Genomic DNA, 27,400 nt, shown 5'->3' with positions numbered 1-27,400 from the left:
TGATAGCCAGTTACAAAGACAACGTTGTTCGTGGCAGCCGTACTGCGCGCAACACAGCATCGCCGCACGCGCTCCTACATGCACTGTACACTGTCTTGCAAAATAAATTGTAAAAATAATAATAATATTATAACATCAAAAAGATCGCAATTACAGAGTAAATTTCTTTATAATTTTATCTACCCTAAATAAATTTACTCGCGCGTTTTAAATAACATGAACAAAATAAAATAAATGCAACGAACAGTGAACGATAATCAAAATGACGCTGCGGGTCGAAGTGCCCGGCGAAAAAGTTGTTAGTGTCGAACCCTGCAAGTGCAATAAACAATACAGTAAAGAAATCAACACCGAAAATAAACTTTCGCGCGATTTAAAGGAATCTCTAAAGAAAATATGGCGGTTGCGAACGAAAATCACCGTCGAACCGTTTGTGATATGTTACGTATTACCGAGTGTGCTAGCCGGGCTGGCGGTTCAAAATATGTGCCTCGAAAAATCGTGCCTAGTGAACCTGCAGTACGACGAGGAAACTTGCAGGCATATAATGCAAGGACGCACTCAGAACTACACAGAACAAGAAAAAAAAGTTCAAAGAATGGTCACTACGATGAGTAGTTGGAGTTCACCCCTGCAAACGGCACCGCCAGGCATCCTAGCCCTTTTTATAGGGGCCTGGAGCGACCGCACAGGCAACAGAAAGGCCTTCATGATCGTGCCTATTCTCGGAAAATTAATATCTGCGATCGGCGTCATGTTGAGTGCGGTATTCTTCCGGCAAGTCGGTATGAATGAGACTGCACTTCTGGAAGGTCTCTTGCCTGCACTGGCTGGTGGCCGCGTTGCCATGACGATGGCGGTTTATAGTTATATCTCTGATATCACAAGTGAATCAGAAAGGACTTTTCGTATAGGGATAGTAACTGCCGTATTGACACTGAGCAAGCCCGTCGGTCTTGCTCTAAGCGGGATAATGACAAGCAACTTCGGTTACAAGGCGGTTTTCGTGACCGCTTGCTTCATTTACATGTTCGGCTTCATTTATATTCTGTTGAGAATAAAAGAGAAAAAGAAGAAAACAGTTGACAGTACGAAGCTTGAGTGTGTATCTTTGTTTTCATTGTCAGACCTCGTAGCAACGGTAAAAGTGGGCTTTAAAGCGAGAGAGGGAACCCACCGCGTACAAGTCATCTTAATATTAATTTGTTACATGCTCATCGTTGGACCGCTATTAGGTAAATATTTTTGAATTTGTTTATTACAGTTTATTGTGCTTGTTTCAATAAATTAGATTAAAATACAATAAATTAATTTTATTTTTCGAAATTATTAAACATTGTTCTACGCAGAAAAACAATGAAACGAAATCGTATGTTTTAACCGCATATTTTACCACATACAATCATAATATTGGATTGGATATTTTATGTTGCTTTATTCCATTCACGTGTTAAACTTCATACTGAGATAGAGAAACGTACTAGTGTAGTTAAAAAGCCTGCGATCTTGGTTATAGTACATTAAATCGCATTAGCAATATTCTCACGTTATTTGCATGCCTAGCTCTCTGATTGATATCATTTTCAAGGACAGACAATCTCATCGCCTAGCCGGTGTTAAGTGGTTACTGGTTACCGAAGCTCATCGTTCAGATCACGTGAATGCCGACAGATGCCTTGAGACGTGGAGTTGGAACTTCGATTGTACTTTAGGGTCTTTCTACCCATGAACTTCAATGAATGATGCTTCGTGGCAAGCATAGAAGGCGTATTCACTTATTAACACCAGTAAATACCGGTCGGTGTTCACAGTATTTTGCTTAAATACTCAGAAAACGCCGCTGCTTATCGTTTGGCGACCCCTTTAGCCTTTGGCCTTTGGCTTCTACAAAATCTACCGGATGTAGTAGTTTTTAATAATACAAGTTGCGAAGCTGCTACAGCTATGGCAGCAGCCCATTGGAAGCAGGTAGGGACACCATCCTAATCCTGCAGACAGAGGTAGTGACTTAGCCCATTCCCGCTCTATTATTATCTATGCACAAAGAGCCTAATGTCGTACTGCAGATACGCGATCGGTCGATCCTTCGACGGTCTACGCACCGTCGAGGCGAGTCACCCAGTCCTAAAGACTTGGACCTAAATTGAAACCACGGTCGTCTCATCTTTCAATTAGTGTAGTTGCTGACCGATGGTGGTTGCTTCGAGAAGCACTTACACTGGTTTGAAGCTAAATCAAATGCAGGTTGCCAATATTGGGGATGCAACCTGCACATTTGGAGGAACTTACGCACGCGGTTAGTCCCGTGTGATAGAGGCGTGGCCATGTTCTATCCGCGTAACGTTCTAACTTGTCACTGCACACGTAATGGCTGCAATGCTTGACAGCATCGAGGCGTAGCGGACGGTACTAGACTTCTGCCAATGCGCCATCTTGCAGGAACAGAAGGCGGCCTTTGAGAGTGTGCTCTTCTCACCCTGCAGTAATCCCAGTAAAAATCGCCTAGTTATATCGTTCGTTCTTCTATTCCTTTAGACAATAGCCGAACTCATAGCCGCTCAGTACTAATAGGATCAGTACTACTATGCTCAGTACTACCGGGCTTAGTACTACCACTAATAAGACTAGTTCACGGGCCTCGTGGCCTGGTGATTACAAAAGCCGATCACTAGTACCAAAATCAAACGTTTTTATACTTTTAGTCAATTTTATATTGATACTATCAAAAACCTCAAATTGTTTCTTTTCTTGAAAAAAGGAGATCAAGAATACAATAATACAGGACATCCATATCCATAACAGCATCGTAGGCAGGACTTAGTAGATTGGATAAACTTAAAAAAATAGAACACATATCAGTAAAATAAAGAAGGTAATGTAAACACTTTTAAATTCAATCTAGCTTAAAAGCTTCATCTTTTTAATATAATTGTTGGGAAATAAGAATATTAATACTTTTTAAATAGTAAATAATCGTTGAGAACTCACAGATGGTGATTTGGCCCCAATTTAAAATTTCAATCAAATTCAAATCAGATACTGATATATACTTATACGTTTAAATGTAAAATACATTTATAGTTATTAAACACGGTGTTATTATTATTATTTCTATATTAATAAATAAACAAAAAATTTTAGTCAATGCTGCGTTCATAGTAATGGTCGTGCATAGAACATAATATATGAATTAAGTAAAAGGATGGAGAATAATACTTGTTTGAATTCCCTAAATTATTAAATATTAAAATTATGAAATTACTTTTAAATTCAATAAATTAATTAATAGTCGCTGTGATTTTAATTATTCATTTTAAGAATTCAGAAGCAGAAGGATATTTATTAAGCAACTTCTTCTTCTTCGTCACTTTCTTCATTGCTGAAGGTCGTGTCCCTGAAATTTTACCGTGGCCTGTCTCGTGAGCTGTTTCCATCTCGTCCGGTCCTCAGCTTCTCGAATGGCGGTTGCGACTGGCAGCCCAGTTAGGGCGGTTATTTTATCACACCAACGGCTAGGTTAATTAATTTACGCAACTAAATTAACATGAAAAACAAAACATGCTTTATGTTTGCTTATTATTTTAAAAAAGTATTTCCAACAGCATATTGTTATGTTAATTTACGTTCGGATTGTCAATAATCCCATTCTCACGGATCGTTTGGAACCTCTGGGTCTATGGTGGGACTTCGGTTCCCTCTGTATTTTGTACAGTATGTTCCATGGGGAGTGCTCTGAGGAATTGTTTGAGATGATACTGTGGCGGTACAATACCATCATCATGTTTTTAACATCGCACCGACCGCCACCAGAGTAGAGTTCATATCCTTCTTCAAACGAGGCTCGACGGTAGCCACTCACTATCAGGTGGGCCGTATAGTCGTCTGCCTAGAAACACAATTAAAAAAAAATGAATTTTTTGTTAAAAAATGGGTTTCGTATTAAAAGTTATGATATATGATTTTTCTACCTATCCGCTGGCAACATAAAAGGCAATTCTAGCTCACGGACGGGTAAGTGAGCTCACGGGCTTAACCTGAGAGAATTTGCTAACAATAGCCCTAGCAAGAGCAGTGCCTCGCTAAATCTACTACCGAATCGGAAGCGCGAACCACTGAAAGGATGCGGCGACTCAGTGGGCTAATTAGGCTTTACTATAAAATACCAAGCAAGAAAATACATCAACAAAAAGAGTTATATTTACATTTTATGTTATCTCACAAGTACCTACTGCAAACTTTATTAGCAACCAACCATCAAATTACATTTACTATCTACGCAATAATATTTAACGACATTTATCTCTAAACATTTTTTTGCTTGACCTAACCCTTGATAAGCCTGGCATGAAATAATTCTAATAAAACTTTGACTAAATTATCGATAGTTGAACCGATAAAAGTTATATAAACAATATTCTATTCAGAATCGTGGTTTATCAAATGAAGCATTCAATAATTGATATTAAAGCGTTATAATTCAAACTAGAGTTTTTAGTGTGTCTCACGTATAAACAATACGTGACAAATGATCAATTACGAAATAATATATTAATAATTACTAGATACTAGTTGCGAGTCGTGGCCGAATTAGGAAATTATTTTCTTTTGCTTAATAAACCCATTTGTTGTTACTTAATTTTATAAAATTGTTTTGTAATTAATAACCCTGAATTCGTGTTTGGAAATTTTTGAAATTGTAATTTTTGTTACCGATCGAATTAGCTATCCGCTTAGAAATTTTCGTAAAAATACCGAATAAAATGATGCGATACAGTATGAGGAATGTGACTGATTTTATATTATACAATTGAGATTGCGATCTCATGACTCAAGGTGAGTGGGGGCAGGCACCCCGTGAACTTGCTCATACGTATACGCGATTTAAAAAAAGGGAATTAGTTTTAGCAGTTTTGCACAGGTTTCGTGTAGTGATGATTGTTTGTTGATTTATGAAGTGAAAAGCCCATCTACAATGTAAATGCTGCCACCCATCTAGAGACATGAGTTCTAGGGTCTCAGTTTTTACAGTCTATCAGGTATAAAGCTGAGTGGTGGTATCTACCCGCGCGGACTCACAAGGCATCCTACCACCAGTAATTAAGCAAATTATAATTTTACGGGCTTAATTTTTATTACACGATGTTATTCCTTCACCGTGGAAGTCGATCGTGAACATTCGTAAAGTACGTATTTCATTAGTAAAATTGGTACACGCCTGCGGGATCCGAACACTGTTTCACTGCTTTATACGAATGTGGCGTCTTATCCTTTAGGCCACAACGAGTTCAAAATGCGAGCTAATAGTTAAACGTCAACTTCTTACGCCAGATACTAAAGATTGAAAGATTGTAAACTGTATATGGGCAAATAGGAACCTTGTAATGCTGCTGTACAATAACAAAATGACAGATTTTACGTTGCGTACAGGTAGAGAAAATAAAAATAATAAGAACCGAATGTTATCTATATATTAATACGTGAAGCAAAAACTTTATATCCCTTTTTACGAAAATTGCGCGGACGGAGGAGTATGAAATTTTCCACACTTATAGAAAATATGGAGAAGAAGTGCACAATGCAAATTTTTTTTAAAAATAATGCGTAAAATTTACATAAAATCAACAAAGAAAACATTACACACTCTACCATGTATTTGACACTACACATACATAAAAATATACCCTTTGTTTACTGTCAATTGGGAGACTTTTGTTATTGTTTAAATTCTGTGGTCGTATTGAAAATAGATTAATATTGTTTGTCATTAATATTATTGATCTATAATGCAGTTTTGGCGAATACTGTGATAATATTATCGAAATATAATAGTGTTTGACAGTAGAACCATAATAATGTTTAAACTTATAATTTCAATTAATTATAGTCGAATCTCGACTACTGCGGGGCCAGTAGTTACCTTAATTACACTATTCAGCACATGAAAAAATTTACGAAAAAAAAAAAATTATAAAAACTACGCATTGAAATCACTTAAAATTTTCAGTGAAAAACATAATTATTTTTCGTATTAACTTACTAAGTTGAATTTTTAATTTATGATGATTAATTTATATACACACTAAACTTGAAGGTTGCTTCTGATCATTTCAATTTAAATCGATTAATTATAATACGATTAATATATATTAGCGCTTTTACGCCTAATGCATCATGTTTTTTTTTTAATTTGTGATAAAGAAGCTATTGGAGTGACAAAAAATAATGCTTATTTTTGACGTGAAACACCAGTGTTCTGGCTCGAAGAGTGAAACAGCTATTATTCAATATAACATCAGGACAAATCGTTACACAGGTTTTCAAGGATTGCATTTACGATAACGTCGTTCTTTAATGTATGTTTCTGTAACCAAGTTGTCATAGGTGACGATTTGAGCGGTGTGGTCTATTAATCTTGTCAGTGGGCCGCGTTTCCGATCCGGTGGTAGATTCTGCGGAGCACGGCTCTTGCTAAGGTTCGTGTTAGCAACGTCATCAGGTTTGAGCCCCGTGAGCTCACCTACTAGTTAAGGCTACGCTGATATAGCCTCTCAAGGCTATCAGCTTAGGTAGGAAAAAAGAAAAAAGAAAGAAAAAGGGTGCATGTACTTGTACGCGCGTAAGAAGCTATACTTTATTTTTATTATTTTTTTTTATTTTTTTATTTCAATTTTAATCAATTTGAAAAAAATCGATTAAACAACATCCTCAAACACGCATATTGGACATCCCTTATCTTGACATCGTATAAATTCGGTAATTATCGGTACGGTTCGGAAAGTTCACCTGCGGCTATATTCAGACTCGCCAAGTTACGTCGGTCGTATTGTAATGAGCGATTTAGTGGGCAACTTCATTCTGTTAATTTTGTGTCACGGTGCGCGCGCATCGTGAAATTTCACTCTCATCAATTTTTCATAACGCGCCTAAAGAAGTACAACTTCAAAAATCTGATGTGATTAAAAACGTCACGTCTCAAAGACGATGGCCGAATCACGTCTTAAACTTTCATGGTGAGAGCTTAACTAACTAGCAAACAAACAAAGTAATTTAGCAATTTAATTGATTACAAAACATTAAATCCAGCGATAAGACAAACGGGCGTGCGTATTTCTTTCTCAATTGAAAAATTACTTTTTGTATTAATTGAAGTACGATCTCCTTGAACAAGGCTGGTGAGCTAAAACGTATTGATTGGTCTACGAAAGATGTTTTTTTTTTATTGCTTAGATGGGTGGACGAGCTCACAGCCCACCTGGTGTGAAGTGGTTACCGGAGCCTAGAGACATCTACGACGTAAATGCGCCACCCACCTTGAGATATAATTTCTAAGGTTTCAAGTATAGTTACAACGGCTGTCCCACCCTTTAAACCGAAACGCATTACTGCTTCACGGCAGAAATAGGAGGGGTGGTGGTATCTACCCGCGCGGACTCACAAGAGGTCCTACCACCAGCAATTACGCAAATTAAAATTTGCGGGTTTGATTTTTATTACGATGTTATTCCTTCATCGTGGGAGTCAATCGAAAACTTTTGTTGAGTAAGTATTTCATTAGAAAATTTGGTATGCGCCTGGGATTCGAACACCGGTGCATCGCTCAACACGAATACACCGGACGTCTTATCCTTTTAGGCCACGACGACTTCTTAAATGTTCTAATGCTATCTAAAATTCTTCTTCACGTTTCAAGGTAGAGAAAAAAATATGAAAATAAAGGTACAGGTATTAGAGTTGCGACATAAGGACTTTTGGAGCGCGTACGTAATTGAATACTAACTATTGTTTTACGATTTACGGTCAATACACTACAAAAAAGACGATAATATTTTGATATGTCGCAAGCCCGTACGCGTATTGTACTGTCATCCTATTTGCGTAAAACGTAAGACAGACGCTGTAATAATTATATTTTCAATGGACTCTAGTAAGAGTTCAACCCTAAGTGAATCGTGAGCCCGCTTCCCAACCCTTAACTATTAAACGGATATTTAAAATAATTTATTATAATTCAAAAACCTAGTGTAATCACAAATGTTTTCCACTAAACAGGGTCTGTGATAATACATCGTGTCTTAAATTTTTCCACGGCGTATCTTAAGTAATACCCGGCTGTCGTGTAGGAAGGGCGAAATGCTAGCAAATACGAGTAATAACATATAGCCTATATGGAGTGGGATCCGGCTCACCGACTCGTCCGCGCGTAGCTGGAATAGCCCTAAAGCCTTGTTTGGACTAGGCGAGTATTTTAGTCGAGTACCGAGTAATTTAGTAGCTAAATGTGTCCGAACACCGAAAATGTAGTCGAGTAGGTTAGTAAATAATTTAGTCAAGTCAATCCATTTTGTTCTATTTTTCGGGCGAGTAGCGCCTCCCATCACGCGTCCTTGCTCACTGGCTCATTGACTAAACAAGTCCGAACCTGTTGATTTGTCGAGTTCATTAGTGGCACTTCGTAAATGGATATCTTTGCGCTGAATTTGAGAGTGTATTTTCGTTAACAGAAAATTCACACAACTTTTGGACATTCTCAAACTATCGAAGTATTCTTTGGGATCTCTTCCAATGCTAATTTCTTTAGAAGACATTTAGTAGCTCCTAGTTGATCTCTTCTATCGATCCATTTTCGTACCCATAACTTATTTTTTTTAATCACAAAAATTTCCTCATCCACCTCTTCCAAAATAGCCATTACGATTAGCTTAATCAGTTTATTCACTCTATTGCGTTGCAGCCTGTTCATCTTGCAAAACACCACTCACTTGTGTACTGTACTGGACCGTAATGCGAACGATTTCTGTGCAGTAGCGAGTAGTTTAGCCACTAAATTACTCGGTACTCGACTAAAATACTCGCCTAGTCCGAACAAGGTTTTAGGAAAAAAAAGAGTGGAACCTGTTATACATTACAATTGACATTTCAACCTCATGTCATAAGTGACGTTATCTAATGCTTACGAGCTCCCGGTAACCTCTCTTGAAACTTAAAGTAACTAATGATGTTACTCTTAACTGAAATAACAATACTAGAAATCGCGATAGAAAAATTTGATTTTACGAATTTGGCGACGAGATACATAGTATTTATAAAGTGTGGTCTATATTGTGAAAACATTAAATAATTATATTACTATGTTAAAGGTTAAGTAAATTTTAAATGATTCAGTTGGATCCATATAATTTATGTAACTTTTTAATGTAACGCAGCACTTTTGCATTGAGACCACTTGCCTGAAGCGAGATTAGACAATAAAGTTTTAAGAAAATTTAATTGTGAGTCACAAGTACAGGAAATAAATTTGTATTAATCATTTGTCGGAATTCGAGAGCATTGAGCTGATCTTTAGGGCTGATTTATTAATAAAACCTCAGAACACTTATTCGCGTATAGTTTTGAAGACCATTCAGGGGGAAGAGAGGAAGGGGGAAAAATTGTGTTACCAACTTAAAAATAATCAAGTTTTAATACAAACATGTTGGATAGAAATACCAACATCATTTATCTAATTATTAATATTAGTGGTCCCGCAATAGTCGAAATTCGACTATAATTCCTAGTTTAAATTAAAACTTTGAAAATTATTATGGTTCTATTGTCAAAGACTATTCAACTTCTTTAATCACAGATTTCGCCAAGACTATAATAGAAACAAATAATATTAAAAGATAAATAATTTGACCACAGACTTTAAGAAATAACATTATTTTGACAATAAACAAATAGTATGCATGCGTGTGTGTGTCAAATACATGGTAGTGTGTGTAATGTTTTAATGTACTTTTTACGCATAATTAAAAAAAAAATTAGCATTCTGCACTCCATCTCTATATTCTCTATAAGCGTGGGAAATTTCATACTCCTCCGTCCGCGCAATTTTCGTAAAAAGGGGTACAAAGTTTTTGCTTCACGTATTAATATATAGATCATTAATTATCTGATCTATTCAATTGCCCTGCATCGAATAGAGACAATCTTCGTTAAATATGTTTTGGGTTTTGTTTGTCGCGTATCTATTATATTATTATGTTTTCAGCACACATTACGCAGGAGAAAATCGTTACTTGGGGTCGCTTATTGTGACTTTGAAAATTTTTTCATTGTTTCATACCTCTCGTTTTCTTCTCTCTCTTGTTTTAATTAATTATTTTATTTATAATTTAACTTGATATCTGTTTTTATTTTTATTTATTACCTCGAAACCTGTTTCACTAGTGTTACTAATTTAATTCTGGGATATAATTTAATTATTTTTTGAGGCATGTTAACTTTTAAAATGATAAAACAATTCTAATCAGTGTTCAAACTAAAAGGCCTCTGAATTAGTTAAAATTTTGCACGCACTTCCGGAACAGACGGACGAATAATTTCTGGTTTATTGCGATGCTTGATCCAGTGTGAAGTGTCCTAGAGTTGGAACTATTCGAAGATCATGACGTCTTACTTTGCGTTGCTCATTCTGCTACAGATACCCACCGTAATTTATGTACGTAATTTACAGTAGTCCCCAATCTATGTATATAAAAATGAATTGTTGTTCCATAGCCTCGCTAAAACTCGAGAACGGCTGGACCGATTTGGCTAATTTTGGTCTTGAATTATTTGTTATAAGGCCAGAGAAGGTTTAAAAGGTAGATAAATATGAAAATGCTAGGAATTAAATAAAAATAATAATTTTGTATTCCCTTTGATGTGTCCCCCGTCGGATGGATTCCTTTTGTTTGTTTTATGTTTATTTTATACAAAAGTTTAGGCCTTTTATTTATCGATTGAGGCACTACGAAGTCTGCCGGGTCAGCTAGTTTAATATATTTCTGTTGAATATCCACTTTTTAGCGGACACTAGTGATAGGCAATCTACTAATGAAATACCTACTGCCGAAAAATATTAAATGAAGTTGTCGAGGCCTAAAAGATAAAGCGTCCAGTGCATTTGCATCAGACGATGCAACTGTGCCGGTGTCCGAAGGCGGCAGGCAGGTACTAATTTACGTACTTAACAAATGTTCACGATTAACTCCCATGGTGAACGAATAACATCGTGTAATCAAAACCAAACCCGCAAAAATTATAATTTGCGCAATTACTGCTGGCAGAACATTTTGTGAGTCTACAGGCGTAGCTACCACCACCCTGCCTATTTCTGCTGTGAAGCAGTAATGCGTTTCGGTTTGAAGGGTGGAGCAGCCTTTGTACTATAAAACTGAGACCTTAGAACTCATATCTTAAGGTAAGAGAAGACATTTATATTGTTAAGGGTTGTCTCAGGGCTCCGGAAATCACTTAACACCAGTTGGGCCGTGATCTCTTCCACCCATCTAAGCAATAATAAAACAATTATAATAATAATGCCGACTTAATATATACAGGTATTCGGATTTTGTTTAATAATATTAAGCTGTCACAGTGTTAAGATCGTATTACAACAAATTTTAAGATAATTACGTTTGCATTCGTAACAAGGTCGTGATCACATTGATAATATGGTATCTAAGATATTAAGGCTTATAAGATAGGAGATGTTGACCTCTACCTTAATAAGTACATTTTGTCATTCAAAATTGAATCCTAACATTGATATGTTTTAGATTTTCAATGAAAAAAAAAAAAACAAGTCAATACTCGAATTCATTAACGCGCGCATCGTTTAGAATTTTTGTATTAGTTTTTTTTTCTTTTCTCTTAGCTCAGTATTTCTCTTTTGGAAAGCCAACAAACATGAAAGCCAAGAAACAATTATTTTGATTTCGTATGTGGTAAGATTTGTGTAAAAACCTTTTGATTTATCTTCAATTATATTTTCAATTATTATTTGTGTCATAATAGTTATTTTTATAGTAGTGATAATGTGTGTGTACATATTTGTTCTGTAATAGCAAATTTATAGAACTAAAGCATAGTATATAAAGCATAATGTTAGGTAATTTACAATATGTACACCATCTTAAATTAACAGTAGGTGGTTTATGGTATAATTAACAGTGGTACAATTATCAAGACAATACGATGGATAATATAATACTATCTGTTCAAAATGTACAAATGGTTCAAAATATATTTATTTTTATTCGTAATATTATGTCTAAATTCGAAAGTACATCAATAGCGTTCTCGAAGATAAAAATGCTTTCCTAATTTTTCATCAAACATTCTTTCGCAATAGTGGTCCATAAAAAATGCAAAGGTACAGTTTTCCTTCATAATAAAACATCGATTTAACGAAACAACAAGCATTCTGCATAATTGAATAGGCGTAGTAAAATTGTAATTAAATTTGATTGATTACAAGTTGATTAAGACGCACTATCAGCTAATCGCTCAGAACCCAAGACAAAAGAAAGTTGAGAGTTTTTTTTTAACAATTCAAAAAATAATTTGCTGTGGCTAACCTTGCGACTTACGTGTTACGAGCCATGGTATATACCACCGTCCTTCTACTTCCTGCAGTGGAGTTACTATGCTTTTGGCTTAGTAGTGGTGGCTTGCGATGATGAGTAAATGAACTCACGGCCTACCACATGAAGTGCGTCTTAGAACCCATAAACATCAGTTTTGAAGATGAGGTTATAGTCTCAATTGTAATGTTTATTAATAATGCTGCTGCTGCTCTGAAATAGGCAGGATGGTGGTACACATACTACCGGATAGGAAGTATAGACTTTTTGGTTTACCGTTTGTGAATATATTATGTATATACATAAGTCAACGTGCGTAGTTCCTTGGAAAAAAATCGCACCGAATTAAAAAATCAAGAAAATAAACTGTAAATGCTTTAAGCCCAAATATTCTGCCAGTTTGAAATGAAAGTTATAAGTCACAAAATAAATTTTATATGTTAGTTAAGCTTAATGAATTAGCTTCGAAATATTTGTAATGTTTTAAAAAACTTAAAATGAAGGAAAAGTATCATAAAGTACGTTTTAATCTTCTATTAAATACTAAGTAGCCTTAAATAGGAAAAAAAAAGTTTTAAATTTTGCAATATATTTAAAAAAAAAAGTTGCAATCGAAATATTAAAATCGTGTAAATATATATATATATATATATTTCTATTCTATTTCAAAAAGTCCGTGATCACGAAAAATGTGATGTATTCGGAACGTCCAAAATAATATATTATTATAATGAGAGTAAAAACGCGATATTTAGCCGTAAAAGTAATTTTGAAAATCTAAGAGTTTGCTTAAGTTGCTCTAAGGTGCATCACCATCGGAGGGATGGATGTAATGTGCTCTGTGTCAACCCTGTCCCGCCGTCTCAATAGCCCCGACTGGGCTCCGGCCCGGTCCGAGGTAGGGCGCCGGTTGTGAGCGGCAGGAGTTTTTAGTGAGGTTCAACTCCCACATACCCCACCTGCCGCGCGGGTGGGGATACGGCGATATTCTCATGTAGAAAAAAAGCAATAAAAAAAGGTGCAGCACCATTGTAGAGTAGTAGGCTTATACACAAGAAAAGGGGCCTATTACCCTTAATCTTTGCAGATTGCCGCTGGTCGGTAGCATCAGATTGACTAATACCTGTTTCGTTTGGGATAAAGGTGAAACGCAGCTGACAATGTTGTTCACTCGATACAAGCACAAATTCACGGACGTCGACTACAGTTTGTTCCTCGCATACTCCGTCTTTGTTGGGATTATCGGTGAGTTTAATTATAAATTTAGAACGACAGTTACCCTTTTGTCGAAATGGTTCGTCGTGTACGTCACAAGTAATTATTATGTTTATTACATTTCCTCTTTTGTTACTGACTGTTTTTCTGGCAATGGTGGTTAATCTGCTGGTCACAGACGACTAAGGTGACATTCGTCGACTTCTGAATACTAGAATAATAGACTAAAAAACATACCTATTAAAAATCACGTTTCTTTGCACATAGAAACAGAAGTTTAACTTAGGGTTTCATTTTTACGATAAAAATATGCCTGTGGTAAGATGATAAGACATGAAAGAGATGCGATATCTTGTATTAAAAAGTCAACTTCAGTTGAGTACAAATTGTAAAAGTTATATGTAAATAACAAAACTTTCCAGTTTGGCAAAATAGTATTTTCGGTGATTTTCTTAAGATACATAATCGCCTCTTCGCATTAAAAGTGTACAATTTCCAAAAATATTCGAAATTGAGTTAATATGCGTAAACATTTGGTATCGCCAGTATTTTTCTCATAAACACGGCCAAAAGAGCGTAGTTTAGTTTTTTTTTTTTTTACTTTTCGTATGTTTTGACTACTATTAACAAAATTAATACATAATTTTATCTTACTTTAAAATACAGATAACGTAACTGGTAAAATATAAATGTTGCAAATATGATTAAGATTAAAAATATCACATGTTACGCCTTTAAAACACTCTCCTGTAAAATTAGTAAGTTTTGAGGTTATACAGTTTTAATGCGAGAAGACGATATATAAAAACATAAGGAGGCTCAAAATATATATAGCCGTCTAAAACTACAAATGGAATAAAATAAATGTTTAACGAAAGTATGTATTGCACTAATCTTAGTTGATACTAAATTTTCTAAACGACGTAGTATTTTGTTACGACGATTTTTCAAAATCAAATTATTTTTTCTTGTCTGCTATCAACGGCTAATCTCCTCCTCATTCTTTCCCTCATTGCTGAGGATCGTAATATATTTGGTGCAATTTGCTGAGTCTCTCTTAACTGATCTGCTATGGGCTTGATGAAGGCAATGCTTAAAGATATCTCTAGATATTCTGATACTTTACACGAAACTTATTCCTCTTGACCCCTCACCCTCATATTTCCCAGCAACATTCATGGTTGACGAAGCTTTTTTTTTATTATCTTGCCGAAATACAACACTGCGTAAGCACCCTGCGGAATTGCTATGATCATTGTAATCCAAGGCGATAATTGTTTTCAGTTACGTAACATAACAAAAACGCCCAGTGTGAAAATGTATTCAATAAATTTATTTCCAACCTTTCTATAATAAGTGACACAGGTACTAAACGTATTTAGAACGGTCGCCGCCATTTTTATTTAAAGTAAACATTTCACTAAATATACCGTAGTGAATAAATAAGTGTCTTTGAACTCTTTTGCCAGTATCCTTTTGTATTATTCTCAGTAATATTTCTCACTGAACCTTCAAAGTGGTCGGACACTCGTAGTATTTTTCCGTGATTCCTATTTTCAGGAAACCAGATTTGCAAACATTTGCTCGTAATCTTGTTAAATTTTGTCTTTGTTTTTTTGTATGATCATGTCATTCTTTGAATGTTTATGTTATACTCGTAAAAGCCGTGAATTTTGTTTGCCTATTTACTATTGCAAGACCGTTTTTCCTTTTTTCTTATTTAACTAATTTTTATTTGACATTCAAACGTGTGCTCCGCAAACATTCGTGTGTAGAACGTTTGTAAGCAAACATTCATTTATATAGAAGTGCGTACGAATTTCATTCAGCATGGTAAAGACAAACATTGTCAGCAGTTTTCATTTATTTATCAGTCTTATTTTGCTGTTACAATTAGATATTTTTGCTATTTGAGACCGATGATAATAACATTAAAGAGCCCGTAAATATCTGACGGACGGTATTTATAGCAATATGAGGCTACAACTATATGTACTAATATCCTCGTTAAATTCCTACCGGTTATGAGTTCTGGTATGAAAAGTGAAAAAATTGTAATTTAATAACATTTTTGACTTCGATCTCATGTTATAAGATGATGGTAAGTGTTTACGGAAAATCGCTTAGAAGTCGATAAACCCGCCTTGATAATACAGCAAAAAAGACTGAACTATTTCTCCAAAAAGGACTTCTTAGTTAGCTAGATTTAAAACTAACCAGCGAACAGTGTAACAATCTATGCTAATATATAAATCTACAGTGGTTTTTACGGATGTTCCGTTATAACTACTGAACCATGCATCCGATTAACTTGAAACTTGGTATCCGTGTAGAAAATACATGTACTTAATGGATAAGCTAATATTTATATGAGCGTTGGACTCCTTAATAATAATGACAATAAATCAATAAATAATAATGTTCATTTTAAATGCGCAGCCAATACCTTGTACTTTACAAATTTTTGTTCAGGTTCCTTCATAACAATATACTTGTTCAGCAAAAGATGGAAGTTCGAGGACAGTATGATTGGAGTGATCGCGTGCTTCAGCAGAATCCTCGCGAGTATTGTCTACGCGGTGGCCCCGAACAGGACCGTTTACTTCCTTGGACCTGTCCTGGACATGTTCAGTTCAGCCGGTGCAACTTCCCTGAGGTCGCTCGCTTCTAAGCTTGTCGATTCTGATGAAGTTGGTGAGTTTTACTGTTTTTTTTTTTTAATTTTATTGAGATATCGATATCCATGATAACCTCCTCAGAGACATTGACACATATTTGTACGTTTTTTTTTTATCATCACTACATAGTATAAAACAAAGTCACTTTCTCTGTCCCTATATCCCTATGTATGCTTAAATCTTTAAAACTACGCAACGGATTTTGATGCAGTTTTTTTTTAATAGATAGAGTGATTGAAGAGAAAGGTTTATATGTATAATAACATCCATTAAATAGTGGAAAAATCAATAATAAATTACAGTTTCCTAAGCGAAGCCAGGGCGGGTCGCTAGTTGTTGATATATTGAGCTCTACGCTAAATGGCCACACATCTTTGACGTCCGTCTGGTGTAGTGGTAAGTGACATGTCACTACACAAGGGGGTCGCGGGTTCGAATCCCGCCAAGCGAAGATATTTGTATGATAAATATAAATGTCTTTTCCAGGGCTATGGATGTATATTAAATATGTGTATGTGTATAATAAAAATCTTATATTTATTTCCGTTATCTGGTACCTGTAACACAAGTTCTTTACGAACTTATAACGGGACCAGTTAACGTGGCGTGATTGTTAGTAAATATTTATTTATTTATTTATTTATCTGGACATTTTGTTTATTACTTATTGAATTGTTTTCAATATCAAATGATCAAATCACAATAAAAAATTTACAAAGTGCATGTTCGTTGTACATTAAAAATTCATCTTGAAGCATATAAAGAATTTAAAATATTGCTTCAAGTAACATTGTGGAACGCCTTTTTCAATTTTCAATAGTGTTTTTTTGCGAAAAACATCAAAATCGTCTCCACAATAAACCATGTCTAATACGATATATAAAACACTTACCATGCCAAATTACTTAAAAGCAATATTAAATGGCGGGCAAAATTAAAATCACATTTACAGGATTTTAGGTTCGCGGACTCTCAAAATTTACGTTCGATCTAGCACGAACTATGTACATAGTTTCGTTAATGAAATAAAAAAGCTCTGAACTCGAAACATGCGTGTGGGTACTCAGATTTCGTGTTATCACGTTTATTTTAAATAGTAAAATCAGCTCCAAGCATTAACATTGTTAAGAGCAACCTTTCAAGAACAATATTTCTGCCGTGAAGCAGTAATGCGTTTCGGTTTGAAGGGTGGGGCAGCCGTTGTGACTATACTGAAACCTTAGAACTATATCTCAAGGTGTGTGGCGCATTTTCGTTGTAGATGTCTATGGGCTCCAGTAACCACTTAACAACAGGTGGGCTGTGAGCTCGTCCACATATCTAAGCAATAAAAATAAAAAATAAAAATTCGGCCTAAGTTGTAGTCGTGAAGAGTATAGTTCAAAGTTTGAAATTTTCGTGAAATACGTCAATTATTTTACGTTAATTTTGGGCCACCTTTTTTATGTTTATGGTACTAGCCCGTAAATTTCGCTAAATCACCAACAAGCATTGTATTCGGATAAGAAACATGCGAACAAATAGAACATACATATCTCAACAACCAGAGTCATTGTTGTTCATTACCATAGGTCATAACATTATGAAAACTTTCTTTGATTAAATATGGTGTTTGCCTAAATGATAGCTTACAACAACATGGTTACATAATACGCCTAGATACTGGAAAAGTACTAAGCAAAGATTCCAATATTTACATGTGTCACTACAAATTGACAATAGGCTTGCAACCGGTGCACAATCAAAATATAAACATGTTGTTATTATGTATCCCTAAATAATTCTAAAGTAAATTCAAATTTATTGCTCACTTTAGTTTACAAATAGTTTCCATTGCAAAGGAAAATGCCGCGATGGAAAACTATATCCTATTGTTCTAATGATAACAGGTGTGTTTGTTTTGATTGAATAATAACTTAACTTATTGCCCTAAAGAGGTCAAATTAGGAAGTCAATTATTACTTAAAATTCACTCTTGGCATATTATTTTTTGTTCTAATCGTCGTAGTAATAATACGCAGTAAATAACGCAGAAAGAGAAACTCTGCTTACTGGTGGTAGGACCTGTTGTGAGTCCGCGCGGGTAGGTACCACCGCCCTGCCTATTTCTGCCGTGAAGCAGTAATGCGTTTCGGTTTGAAGGGTGGGGCAGCCGTTGTAACTATACTGAGACCTTACAACTTATATCTCAAGGTGGGTGGCGCATTTACGTTGTAGATGTCTATGGGCTCCAGTAACCACTTAACAACAGGTGGGCTGTGAGCTCGTCCACCCATCTAAGCAATAAAAAAAATGTCTCTGCTAATGACAATACAATATCCAAGTCCTGTATATATTTGGAATAGATGATTATTTTTATAAAAATCTCACAATTCACACAGGAGCAAATATAATAGTTATTTGACCTTCGCTGCAAATAAAAAGCATTTGAAATTTTAAGCATTTCTTCGGTTGCGGAAAATCGATTAAATTTTTATTTAATTCAACAAATTCGTTTTCGATTTCTTTCTTCAATTTTCCAATAAAGCAATCTACAAAGCGCGTGCAATTGGTTTTTAATTTTCTAACTTTAGTTTGAAACATATTTTTTTATAAGTAGCTATTTATATATTGAATTGAATTTATCTAGGATTAACATAGTGATCTGCTTCAATTTGTTGCACGTTTTTATTTTGTGTTAACCGATTTACAATAACGCCACTTTATCTATGAACCATAAATCAGTTCGCTCTAGTTAAGGAACCGGAAACATAGGAATGGTATAATCCGTAAAAGGAATAGGCGACGTTTTTGCACGTCTCACCCCGTGACATACTGTGAGGTTCTCATTAAAACACAAAAGGATAATTACGTCTGTATTGGTGTATACCTTGTTTGTGCTATAAAGTTATTGACAGCCCCAATATGAGGGAAGTTTTTTTTTATTGCCCTTGTAGGCAAACGAGCATACGGCCCACCTGATGGTGAGTGGTTATCGTCGCCCATGAACTTCAGCAATGCTAGGGGCGGAGCCAAGCCGCTGCCTACCGCTTAATACTCTCCACAAGCCTCGTTTGAAGAAGGACATGTCATAGCGCTCGGGAAACACCGTGGAGGGGAGCTCATTCCATAGCCGGATGGTACGTGGCAAAAAATACCTCTGGAAACGCACTGTGGATGATCGCAGTGGCTCCAGGTAGTATGGATGAACTCTACTCCGGTACTCCGGTACTAAAGTTCAACTCATTTCGATCCTCTATTAGAATTCGAACTCAATTGTTCTAAGAGGAATGACAGTATTCACGCTGTGAGCTCCGATAACGCCTAAACCAGCAGAGCCTTGAGTTCCTCTGCTCATTTAACATTATTAAATATCGAATCGAAATAATGGACGGATTATTCCTTGATATAAAAATAACAATACGAATCTAAATAAACTCATGACCTAGTTGAAATATCACGACACTCTTATCGGTACCACAAACAATTCGACTTAAAATACTCAATACAATTTTCGTTCAGACGGCTCGTTACGGTTGGACAGGCACTGGAAACTATTTATGGAAGCGGCTACGTTTTCCTATTGAAATCGGTTTGGGAAATACTTCGATGACCGACGTTGCAACATATCTGTCTAATCATGATCCATCTTGAAGTCATCGTCACACTCGACAGAGTGCCGACAGCGAAACCTGGAATGTTTTTTTTTTTTTTTGTGAATTTATTCGATGTCTATTGTGAGGTGAATATTTTTTTTATAGTTTTGTATTTTTAATTGTTTTCAATTTAATTGATTGTATTAAATTTAAATTTGCAAATTAAGAGCAGTGAATGCCCTAGATAGACAGTTAAGCCCAAACCAGTGGTCTGAACAGATGACATGGAGCTAGAAATGCTGGTCAACGAATTTCTCCACGAGGCAAGAGATGTTAAATCGTCATGGCCTAAAGGATAAGACTTCCGGTGCATTCGTATCGAGCGATGCACCGGTGTTCGAATCCCGCAGGCGGGTACCAATTTTTCTAATGAAATACGTACTTAAAAAATGTTCACGATTGACTTATACGGTGAAGGAATAACATCGTGTAGTAAAAATCAAACCCGCAAAATTATAATTTGCTTAATTACTGGTGGGTAGGACCTCTTGTGAGTCCGCACGGGTAGGTACCAACCACCACCCTGCCTATTTCTGCCGTAAAGCAGTAATGCGTTTCGGTTTGAAGAGTGGGGCAGCCGTTGTACCTATACTGAGACCTTAGAACTTATAACTAAAGGTAGGTGGCGGAATTTACGTTGTAGATGTCTATGGGCTCCGGTAACCGCATAAGACCACGGGGCCAAAATATAAAAAAAAATATGGGTAGTTTAGGAAAATGGAGAAATAGTGAGTAGAGTAGTGATGAGTCACGATCCTGAAAAATAAGGGAACGATTGAGAAGAAGAAAATCAAGAATCGAAATCGAATCTGGCTTATTTGCCTAAAAAATAGGTTGAGTGAAGATACCAAGTAGGACCCACAAGTCACTGCCGTAAATCATATAAGTGATTATGTATCTATTTTGATTAATAAGAATCGGGTCGCTTGTATTATGGAAAAATTATAATGAAGTCACATCATTAACTTGTTTAGAGACAAATAAAATGTTAATTACGACTTATAAATATTTTTAGCCCTTGAAATAAATATAATTTCTAACCGCATTGCTTCCTTCAAACACAAGGGTACCGACACACATTTCTACCTATATTTATATCATCTTTGTGCTGAGATGAGAATCACGCACATAAACGAAGACAAACATCTTTATGGAAAATCACTATTCGTTTTGTATTTTACATTACGAAGATTGCAATTGAATTCAAATCTGTATTGAAATTGATATACATTGTGATTTAATTAACTAAATTTACGTGTTAGCGTGAGTCATGACGTGTTTCTTCATCACAGATAGTAGTCACTAATAGCTCTTTAAGCACGAGAGTAGAAATACGCTATAATAAATGTGATTTTACATTTATAATAGGTTAAAATCTAATTGATTTTTTTTATAACAGTAGTTTTCCATAAAATGTTAATTTATTTATTCATCTATTGTATACATACACGTGATAATGATGAAAACCGTCCAGTGAGGTTCTCGCCGGATCTTTTCAGTGAGTCGCGATTCTGATACAGTAGTAGATTCACGAAAGCACTGCTTTTGCGAGGGCCACTGTTAGAAATTCTCTCAGGTTGAGCCCGTGAGCTCACCTACCTGTCCGCGAGAACTTAGAATAGCTCCTTAGGCTACCAATGATTATATAAGGTAAGGTATAAGGTAAGGAAGAAGTTAGTTTTTTCGTATGCATAGGTAACCGTTGTAACTATACTTTAGACCTTAGAACTTATATCTCAAGGTGGGCGGTGCATTTACGTTGTAGATGTCTATGGGCTCCAATAACCACTTAACACCAGGTGGGTATGAGCTCGTCCACACATTTAAGCAATAAAAAAATTAAAAAAATGCTCCGCCATCTTGACTATTTCTGATGTGAAACAATCGTGAACTATCATTTTTTTTATTTGTTGCTTAGATGGGTGGACGAGATCCCAGCCCAGTTAAGTGGTTGCTGGAGCTCATAGACATCAACAACGTAAATGCGCCACCCACCTCGAGATATAAGTTCTAAGTTCATGTATAGTTACAACGGCTCCCCCACCCTTCAAACCGAAACACATTACTGCTTCACGGCAGAAATATGCGGGGTGGTGGTACCTACCCGTGCGGACTCACAAGAGGTCCTACCACCAGTAATAAAGTAGTAATAATATGCTTTCTTACTTAAAGAGTGAAATGGGTGACTTTTTCTTAGCAGAAATAGACAAGATGGTCGTACCCGTATGTGTTTACAATCCGCCCTACCACCAGTATTTACGAATATAAAATAAAAGTGCGAGTACGTTTTTTTATTACACGACTAGCGACCCGCTCTCGCTTTGCTTCGGAAACACTAAATTTTATTATTGATAGCCGAGTCCCGCGATGTTAACCGCGGTTATTGTTGTACCGCGTGACGCCGTGGGACGAAGCTAGTCTAAAAAATGTAGCCTATGTTACTACTTTTATCATTAGCTACCTATCAGTGAAAGTCTCGTCAAAATCGGTCCAGCCGTTCCAGAGATTAGCCGGAACAAACAGACAGACAGAGAGATCGACAAAAATTGTAAAAAATTTTGGTGTAGGTATATATTAGTCATAAGCATGTAGTAAAAAGCGGTTATTTCAATATTACAAACAGACACTCCAATTTTATTTATATGTATAGATGTTATTATTTCGTCATCGGAGTCATTCGGGAGCACATCCTCATCAAAATTGATACCTACCTACAGTATTTGAACAGCGGCATAGTCACGTCACATAAATTTAATAATTCACACATGATACTAATATATGGAATGAATTAATGGACCGTTGCAAGTAAGATTTCTAATGTAGTACCTCCTAATACGTATTGTTAAGAGCGTGATATTGTTGTAACCGGTGCTCATGGGCATCAAACTGTGAATGCGGTCAACCATATTGAGGTATATGGCAGAAATGTATTGTATGTTCAGCTTCTCCTTGACGTGTAGATGAGCTCACGGGGCTCAAACCGGAGTGTTGCTAACACTGGCCCTAACGAGAGCAGTGCTTCGCAGAAGCTACCACCGGATCGAAACGCGACCCACTGAGAAGATCCGGCGATAAACTCAGTGGGCTGTGTCTATGGGTTAATTCGCTCGTCGAGCCCTTCGTCGCAAGCGACGGTTTCGACTAGGAACAGTGCTGAATTGACTGAGCGTCTTAACAATTTTGATATACAAATTGCTTATGTATCACATTGTGCCGCTGTGAGCGAGTGGTTTGTGAAGATAGTTCTTGTTTGTACTTATTGTTTTCATCATCATCATTATCCAGCCCTTCTCCTAGTCACCTGGGGTCGGCGCAACATGTTTTCTCCTTCCATACTCTTCTATCATATACTATTTCTTCACTCACTCCCCTCTTACCCATATCGTCTTTCACGCAATCCATCCATTTCTTCTTAGGTCTACCTCTTCCTCTATATCCTTCCACATTCATAGTTAACACTCTCTTACCAACCTCATTTTCATTTCGTCTCATCACATGTCCATACCATCCCAAGCGCGCACTTCTCAGCTTCTCTGTCACAGGTGCCACTTTAAGACTTCCTCTAACATATTCATTCCGTATTCTATCCGTTTGTTTTATGATGTACATTTCAATTGAATTATTGAAATAACCCCTACTCCAGTGTATGTTGTGTCTCGGGCTTCTGTCTCGCCAAATTGTAGACATTTTTTTTATTGCTTAGATGCGTGGACGAGCTCACAGCCCACCTGATATTAAGTGGTTACTGGAGCCCATAGACATCTACAACGTAAATGCGCCACCCACCTTGAGATATAAGTTCTAAAGTCTCAGTATAGTTACAACGGCTGCCCCACCCTTCAAACCGAAACGCATTACTGCTTCACGGCAGAAATAGGCGGGGCGGTGGTACCTACCCGTGCGGACTCACAAGAGGTCCTACCACCAGTAGATAAATTCAGTTCTTTCTAGAATCTTTCATTTTTAAGCTACGAAGTTTGAATTTATTGCATGTTTCATGCTCACCGACGCTCATTGTAATGTCACCAACACAGTTGCTTTATAAGCACATTAATAATTTTCCGGACAATTTTTACGCTGCAAGCTGCACTCGACGATTTTTTTTCTAGCGGGTTGAGTCATTTCGTTTTTGTTACAGGTAAAACGAGCTCTCTAATCAGCATATCAGAGGCGCTAGTTCCTGTGATCTACTCACCGTTGTACGGATACGTGTATAAAAAGACCATGAGTACGTACTCTGGTAGTTTTTACCTGATCAGCACCGCGCTAGCTCTGCCCGCAACTGTGATACTAATGTAAGTAAGAAACTCGAATACAAATCTACAGTGGTTTTTACGGATGTTCCGTTATAACTACTGAACCATGGATCCGATTGTCTTGAAACTTGGTATTCATGCAGAAAATACATGTACTTAATGGATAGACTAATATTTATATGAGTGTTGGACTCCCTACACCAGTTGTGGAGGCGTTAATAATGAGAATCTTTGTGGGGGTGAGAAATAATAATGTTAATTTTAAATGCCCAGCGAAGCGGACGGGGACTTTTTAATCTTATGCACCATTGAACGCTCATCATAGTTTTTATTTTTATTGGATACACGTGTGGACGAGCTCACAGCCCAACTGGTGTTAAATGGTTACTGGCGCCCATGGACATCTACAACGTAAATTCGCCACCCACCTTGAGATATAAATTCTAAGGTCTCAGTATAGTTCAACGGTTACCCCACCCTTCAAACCGAAACGCATTACTGCTTTACGGCAGAAATAGGCAGGGTGGTGGTACCTACCCGTGCGAACTCATAAGAGGTCTTACCACCACTAATTACGCGGGTTTGATTTTTATTACACGATGTTATCCGATGAAGTCAATCGTGAACATTTTTTAAGTACGTATTTCATTAGAAAAATGAATATAATTTTTGGTCAAATTGCAACGCAGTCACATACTACCAATTAAAGTGTAAAATTACCTTAAATAGATAATATATTACATTGCAGAAAAATTTACACCAAGTAAATCAAACTGTTTTTATTTGCGCTCTCAATACAAAATCGCATCAGATTTTTTACTCGAAGAGTTAAAAGAACACTCTGCGAATTTAGCAATACATGAGTCAATGACCTATATTCTTCGATAGGGAGGTAATGAAAATATCGTTTACGGACGTAACAATAAAATACCTAGTTGTTTCATTCGAACAGATTTAAAAATCATTTTAGAAGGTAACTCAATCGCAACTCTTGAATCTTGCGACAAGTATTTTTGTGTTAGAGACATAATTTACAACAAGCTTTCGTAAACTTGTTGAACAAAATATAAACCTTTAAAAATGTTAACTTAAAGATGCCCATAATTCTGTAGATATTTTTTATTAATTCGCCATAACGGCCATCTTGGGTTCCGTTTGGTTAATTAAAAATAAAAATTGTGTAAAATCTCGGTGTTAGACTTGACGTCATTCAATTATTGCACAGTGAAGACCACGGCTTACCTCGATATTCAACATTAAAATCACAATTGACACACGGCTATCTCATCCTTCGGCAAAGAGTTCGACGTGCAACCTAACCCATGCATCAGCCCGCTGAGTTTCTCGCCGGATCTTCTCAGCGGGTCGCGATTCCGATCCGGTAGTAGATTCATTCACGAAACAGTTGGTCTTCAGTTGTTAGGTCTGCTTCCTCCTGGCTGAACCTTTGCTCGCCCACCTGTCCTGGTGAAACGGGAAAGGCCTCCGGGCCTCCAGTAATTCTTCAATCATAAAAAAATATATATACTTAATACTATCATTCTCTTTTGGTCTTTCCCGAGACCAACGCAAAAGACGAGGTGATAGGTCGTGATAGGACGTGATACGTCTTACAGTTAAAATTACAATTGTACTATATCAAAATAAATGATTGCATACTCTCACGTAAATAATGGATTGTAGCGTCGAACATTATTGCGACAGCTTTGCAAAAAGAGACCTTGTGTACGACGTGAGAGTTCGCCCTTCCTATGAATTTTCATCACAAACCATTCGATTTCTAATAAACTAAGCCTTGAACTGCCATTTTCTATTTATGTTTGTCTAATTTTGAACCTTTAATGGGACTAAAGGAGATTGGAATGTTTTTATCAAACCATTTTTTTTTTTAACGTAAATAAAAAAAAATTATGTAGCTACCGGCTAGCTATAATTGTGGTTACTGAATCATCATATTTAAATAAGCTTTGTTGCTAGTGCCTAGATTAATGAGTGTATGGGTCATTAAAATAAATTAAAAAGGCTTAACGACAAAAATGTGCTAAATTCCTAAAATAAAATAATTAATAATTAATTAATTTTAGAATATTTTTATTTTATATTCGAAAAATATTCTTACGTAGCTACCAAAACAAAAACGAATGTTTCATTGTATTTTTGTCCTCCATATTGTTCTGTACCATTTATGCGATTTTTACAACACATTGCTGTTGAAGAATCAGGAAAAGTTCACGTCATAGTATCATCTACATACATATGTACGAAAGCTCATATGCTTGTAGTTTCAATGGATGGGTAGGCAGCGACTTGGCTGTGCCTGTAACATTACTAATATCCATGAGCGATAGCCATTGGTCACCAACAGGTGGGCCGTAAGCTCATTTGCCTACAACCATGTTTGGATGGTACTTATTTATTTTACCTATACTGATAGTCTTGAGAGGCTATTTCAGCTCGCGGGGCTCAAACCGGACTGGATGGTACCATGCGGAGATACCGTTTATATATAAAATTTATATCTATTATTTAGATTTCATAATATATTCAGTTAACATTTCAAACACGACGTGAGATTCACAGCCCCGACTTTATGTCTATTTAATATGTATCGATTCAAAAAAGAAAAAAAAAAGAAGATGAAATAGCGTTCCCTTTGGTTTTTTTTACACATCGTTTTTTGAACATAGATAGGTACAGCAACGTAGATGAAAACAAGTCATGATTTATATAACAACGGTTCGACCTTTATCAGTAACAGTAACCATAAAGTATATGAGACGTGTTGCCGTCGGATATTGAAGGGATAGTATGAAGAAAACAATAGACATAAGACATATCCGTAAAAATGGTTTAGTTTCGTAAACAACTCAAGAAAGCCTGATATTCAAAACAGCACTACATAATACGTAGTATGATGAAAAAGAATATCGTCAGTATCTGTAATACTTTTAAAGGAAATTTTGCTTAGCGTCCGAAACAAGGTCATTGTCGAAATTTCAGTTAAAATTTAATCGTTTTTGTTCAATCATTCCTTTTTGTTTATTTACAGAATTTTGTACGTCTTGCGCTCGAAGGAAGCGAGAGAGGCCAAAAGAAAACAGGAAACGAAGAAAGAAAGTGAGATTACCCGTTTTTGAATATCGTTTAATATATTTATTATGTTTAAGATTAAAAAAAACTATCTGTAATATTAGAAAATCTCAATAAAATTAAGATTTGTATTGATA

The 27,400-nt window shown here is 36.2% G+C and overlaps 1 protein-coding gene across 1 annotated transcript; it reads left to right on the top strand.

Annotated features, from left to right (window-relative positions):
* Positions 1–27,400, top strand: LOC114243502 (lysosomal proton-coupled steroid conjugate and bile acid symporter SLC46A3). Its single transcript, XM_028175012.2, has 5 exons — positions 1–1,235; positions 13,533–13,634; positions 16,077–16,298; positions 24,056–24,212; positions 27,223–27,400. Exons 1-5 carry the CDS (start codon positions 263–265, stop codon positions 27,308–27,310), a joined length of 1,542 nt encoding a protein of 513 aa, XP_028030813.2. The 5' UTR covers positions 1–262; the 3' UTR covers positions 27,311–27,400.

This window comes from Bombyx mandarina, chromosome 19 (assembly GCF_030267445.1).
Source record: "Bombyx mandarina strain Sakado chromosome 19, ASM3026744v2".
In the NCBI taxonomy this organism is placed as follows: domain Eukaryota; kingdom Metazoa; phylum Arthropoda; class Insecta; order Lepidoptera; family Bombycidae; genus Bombyx; species Bombyx mandarina.
This window is presented reverse-complemented; position numbering and strand designations above follow the sequence as displayed.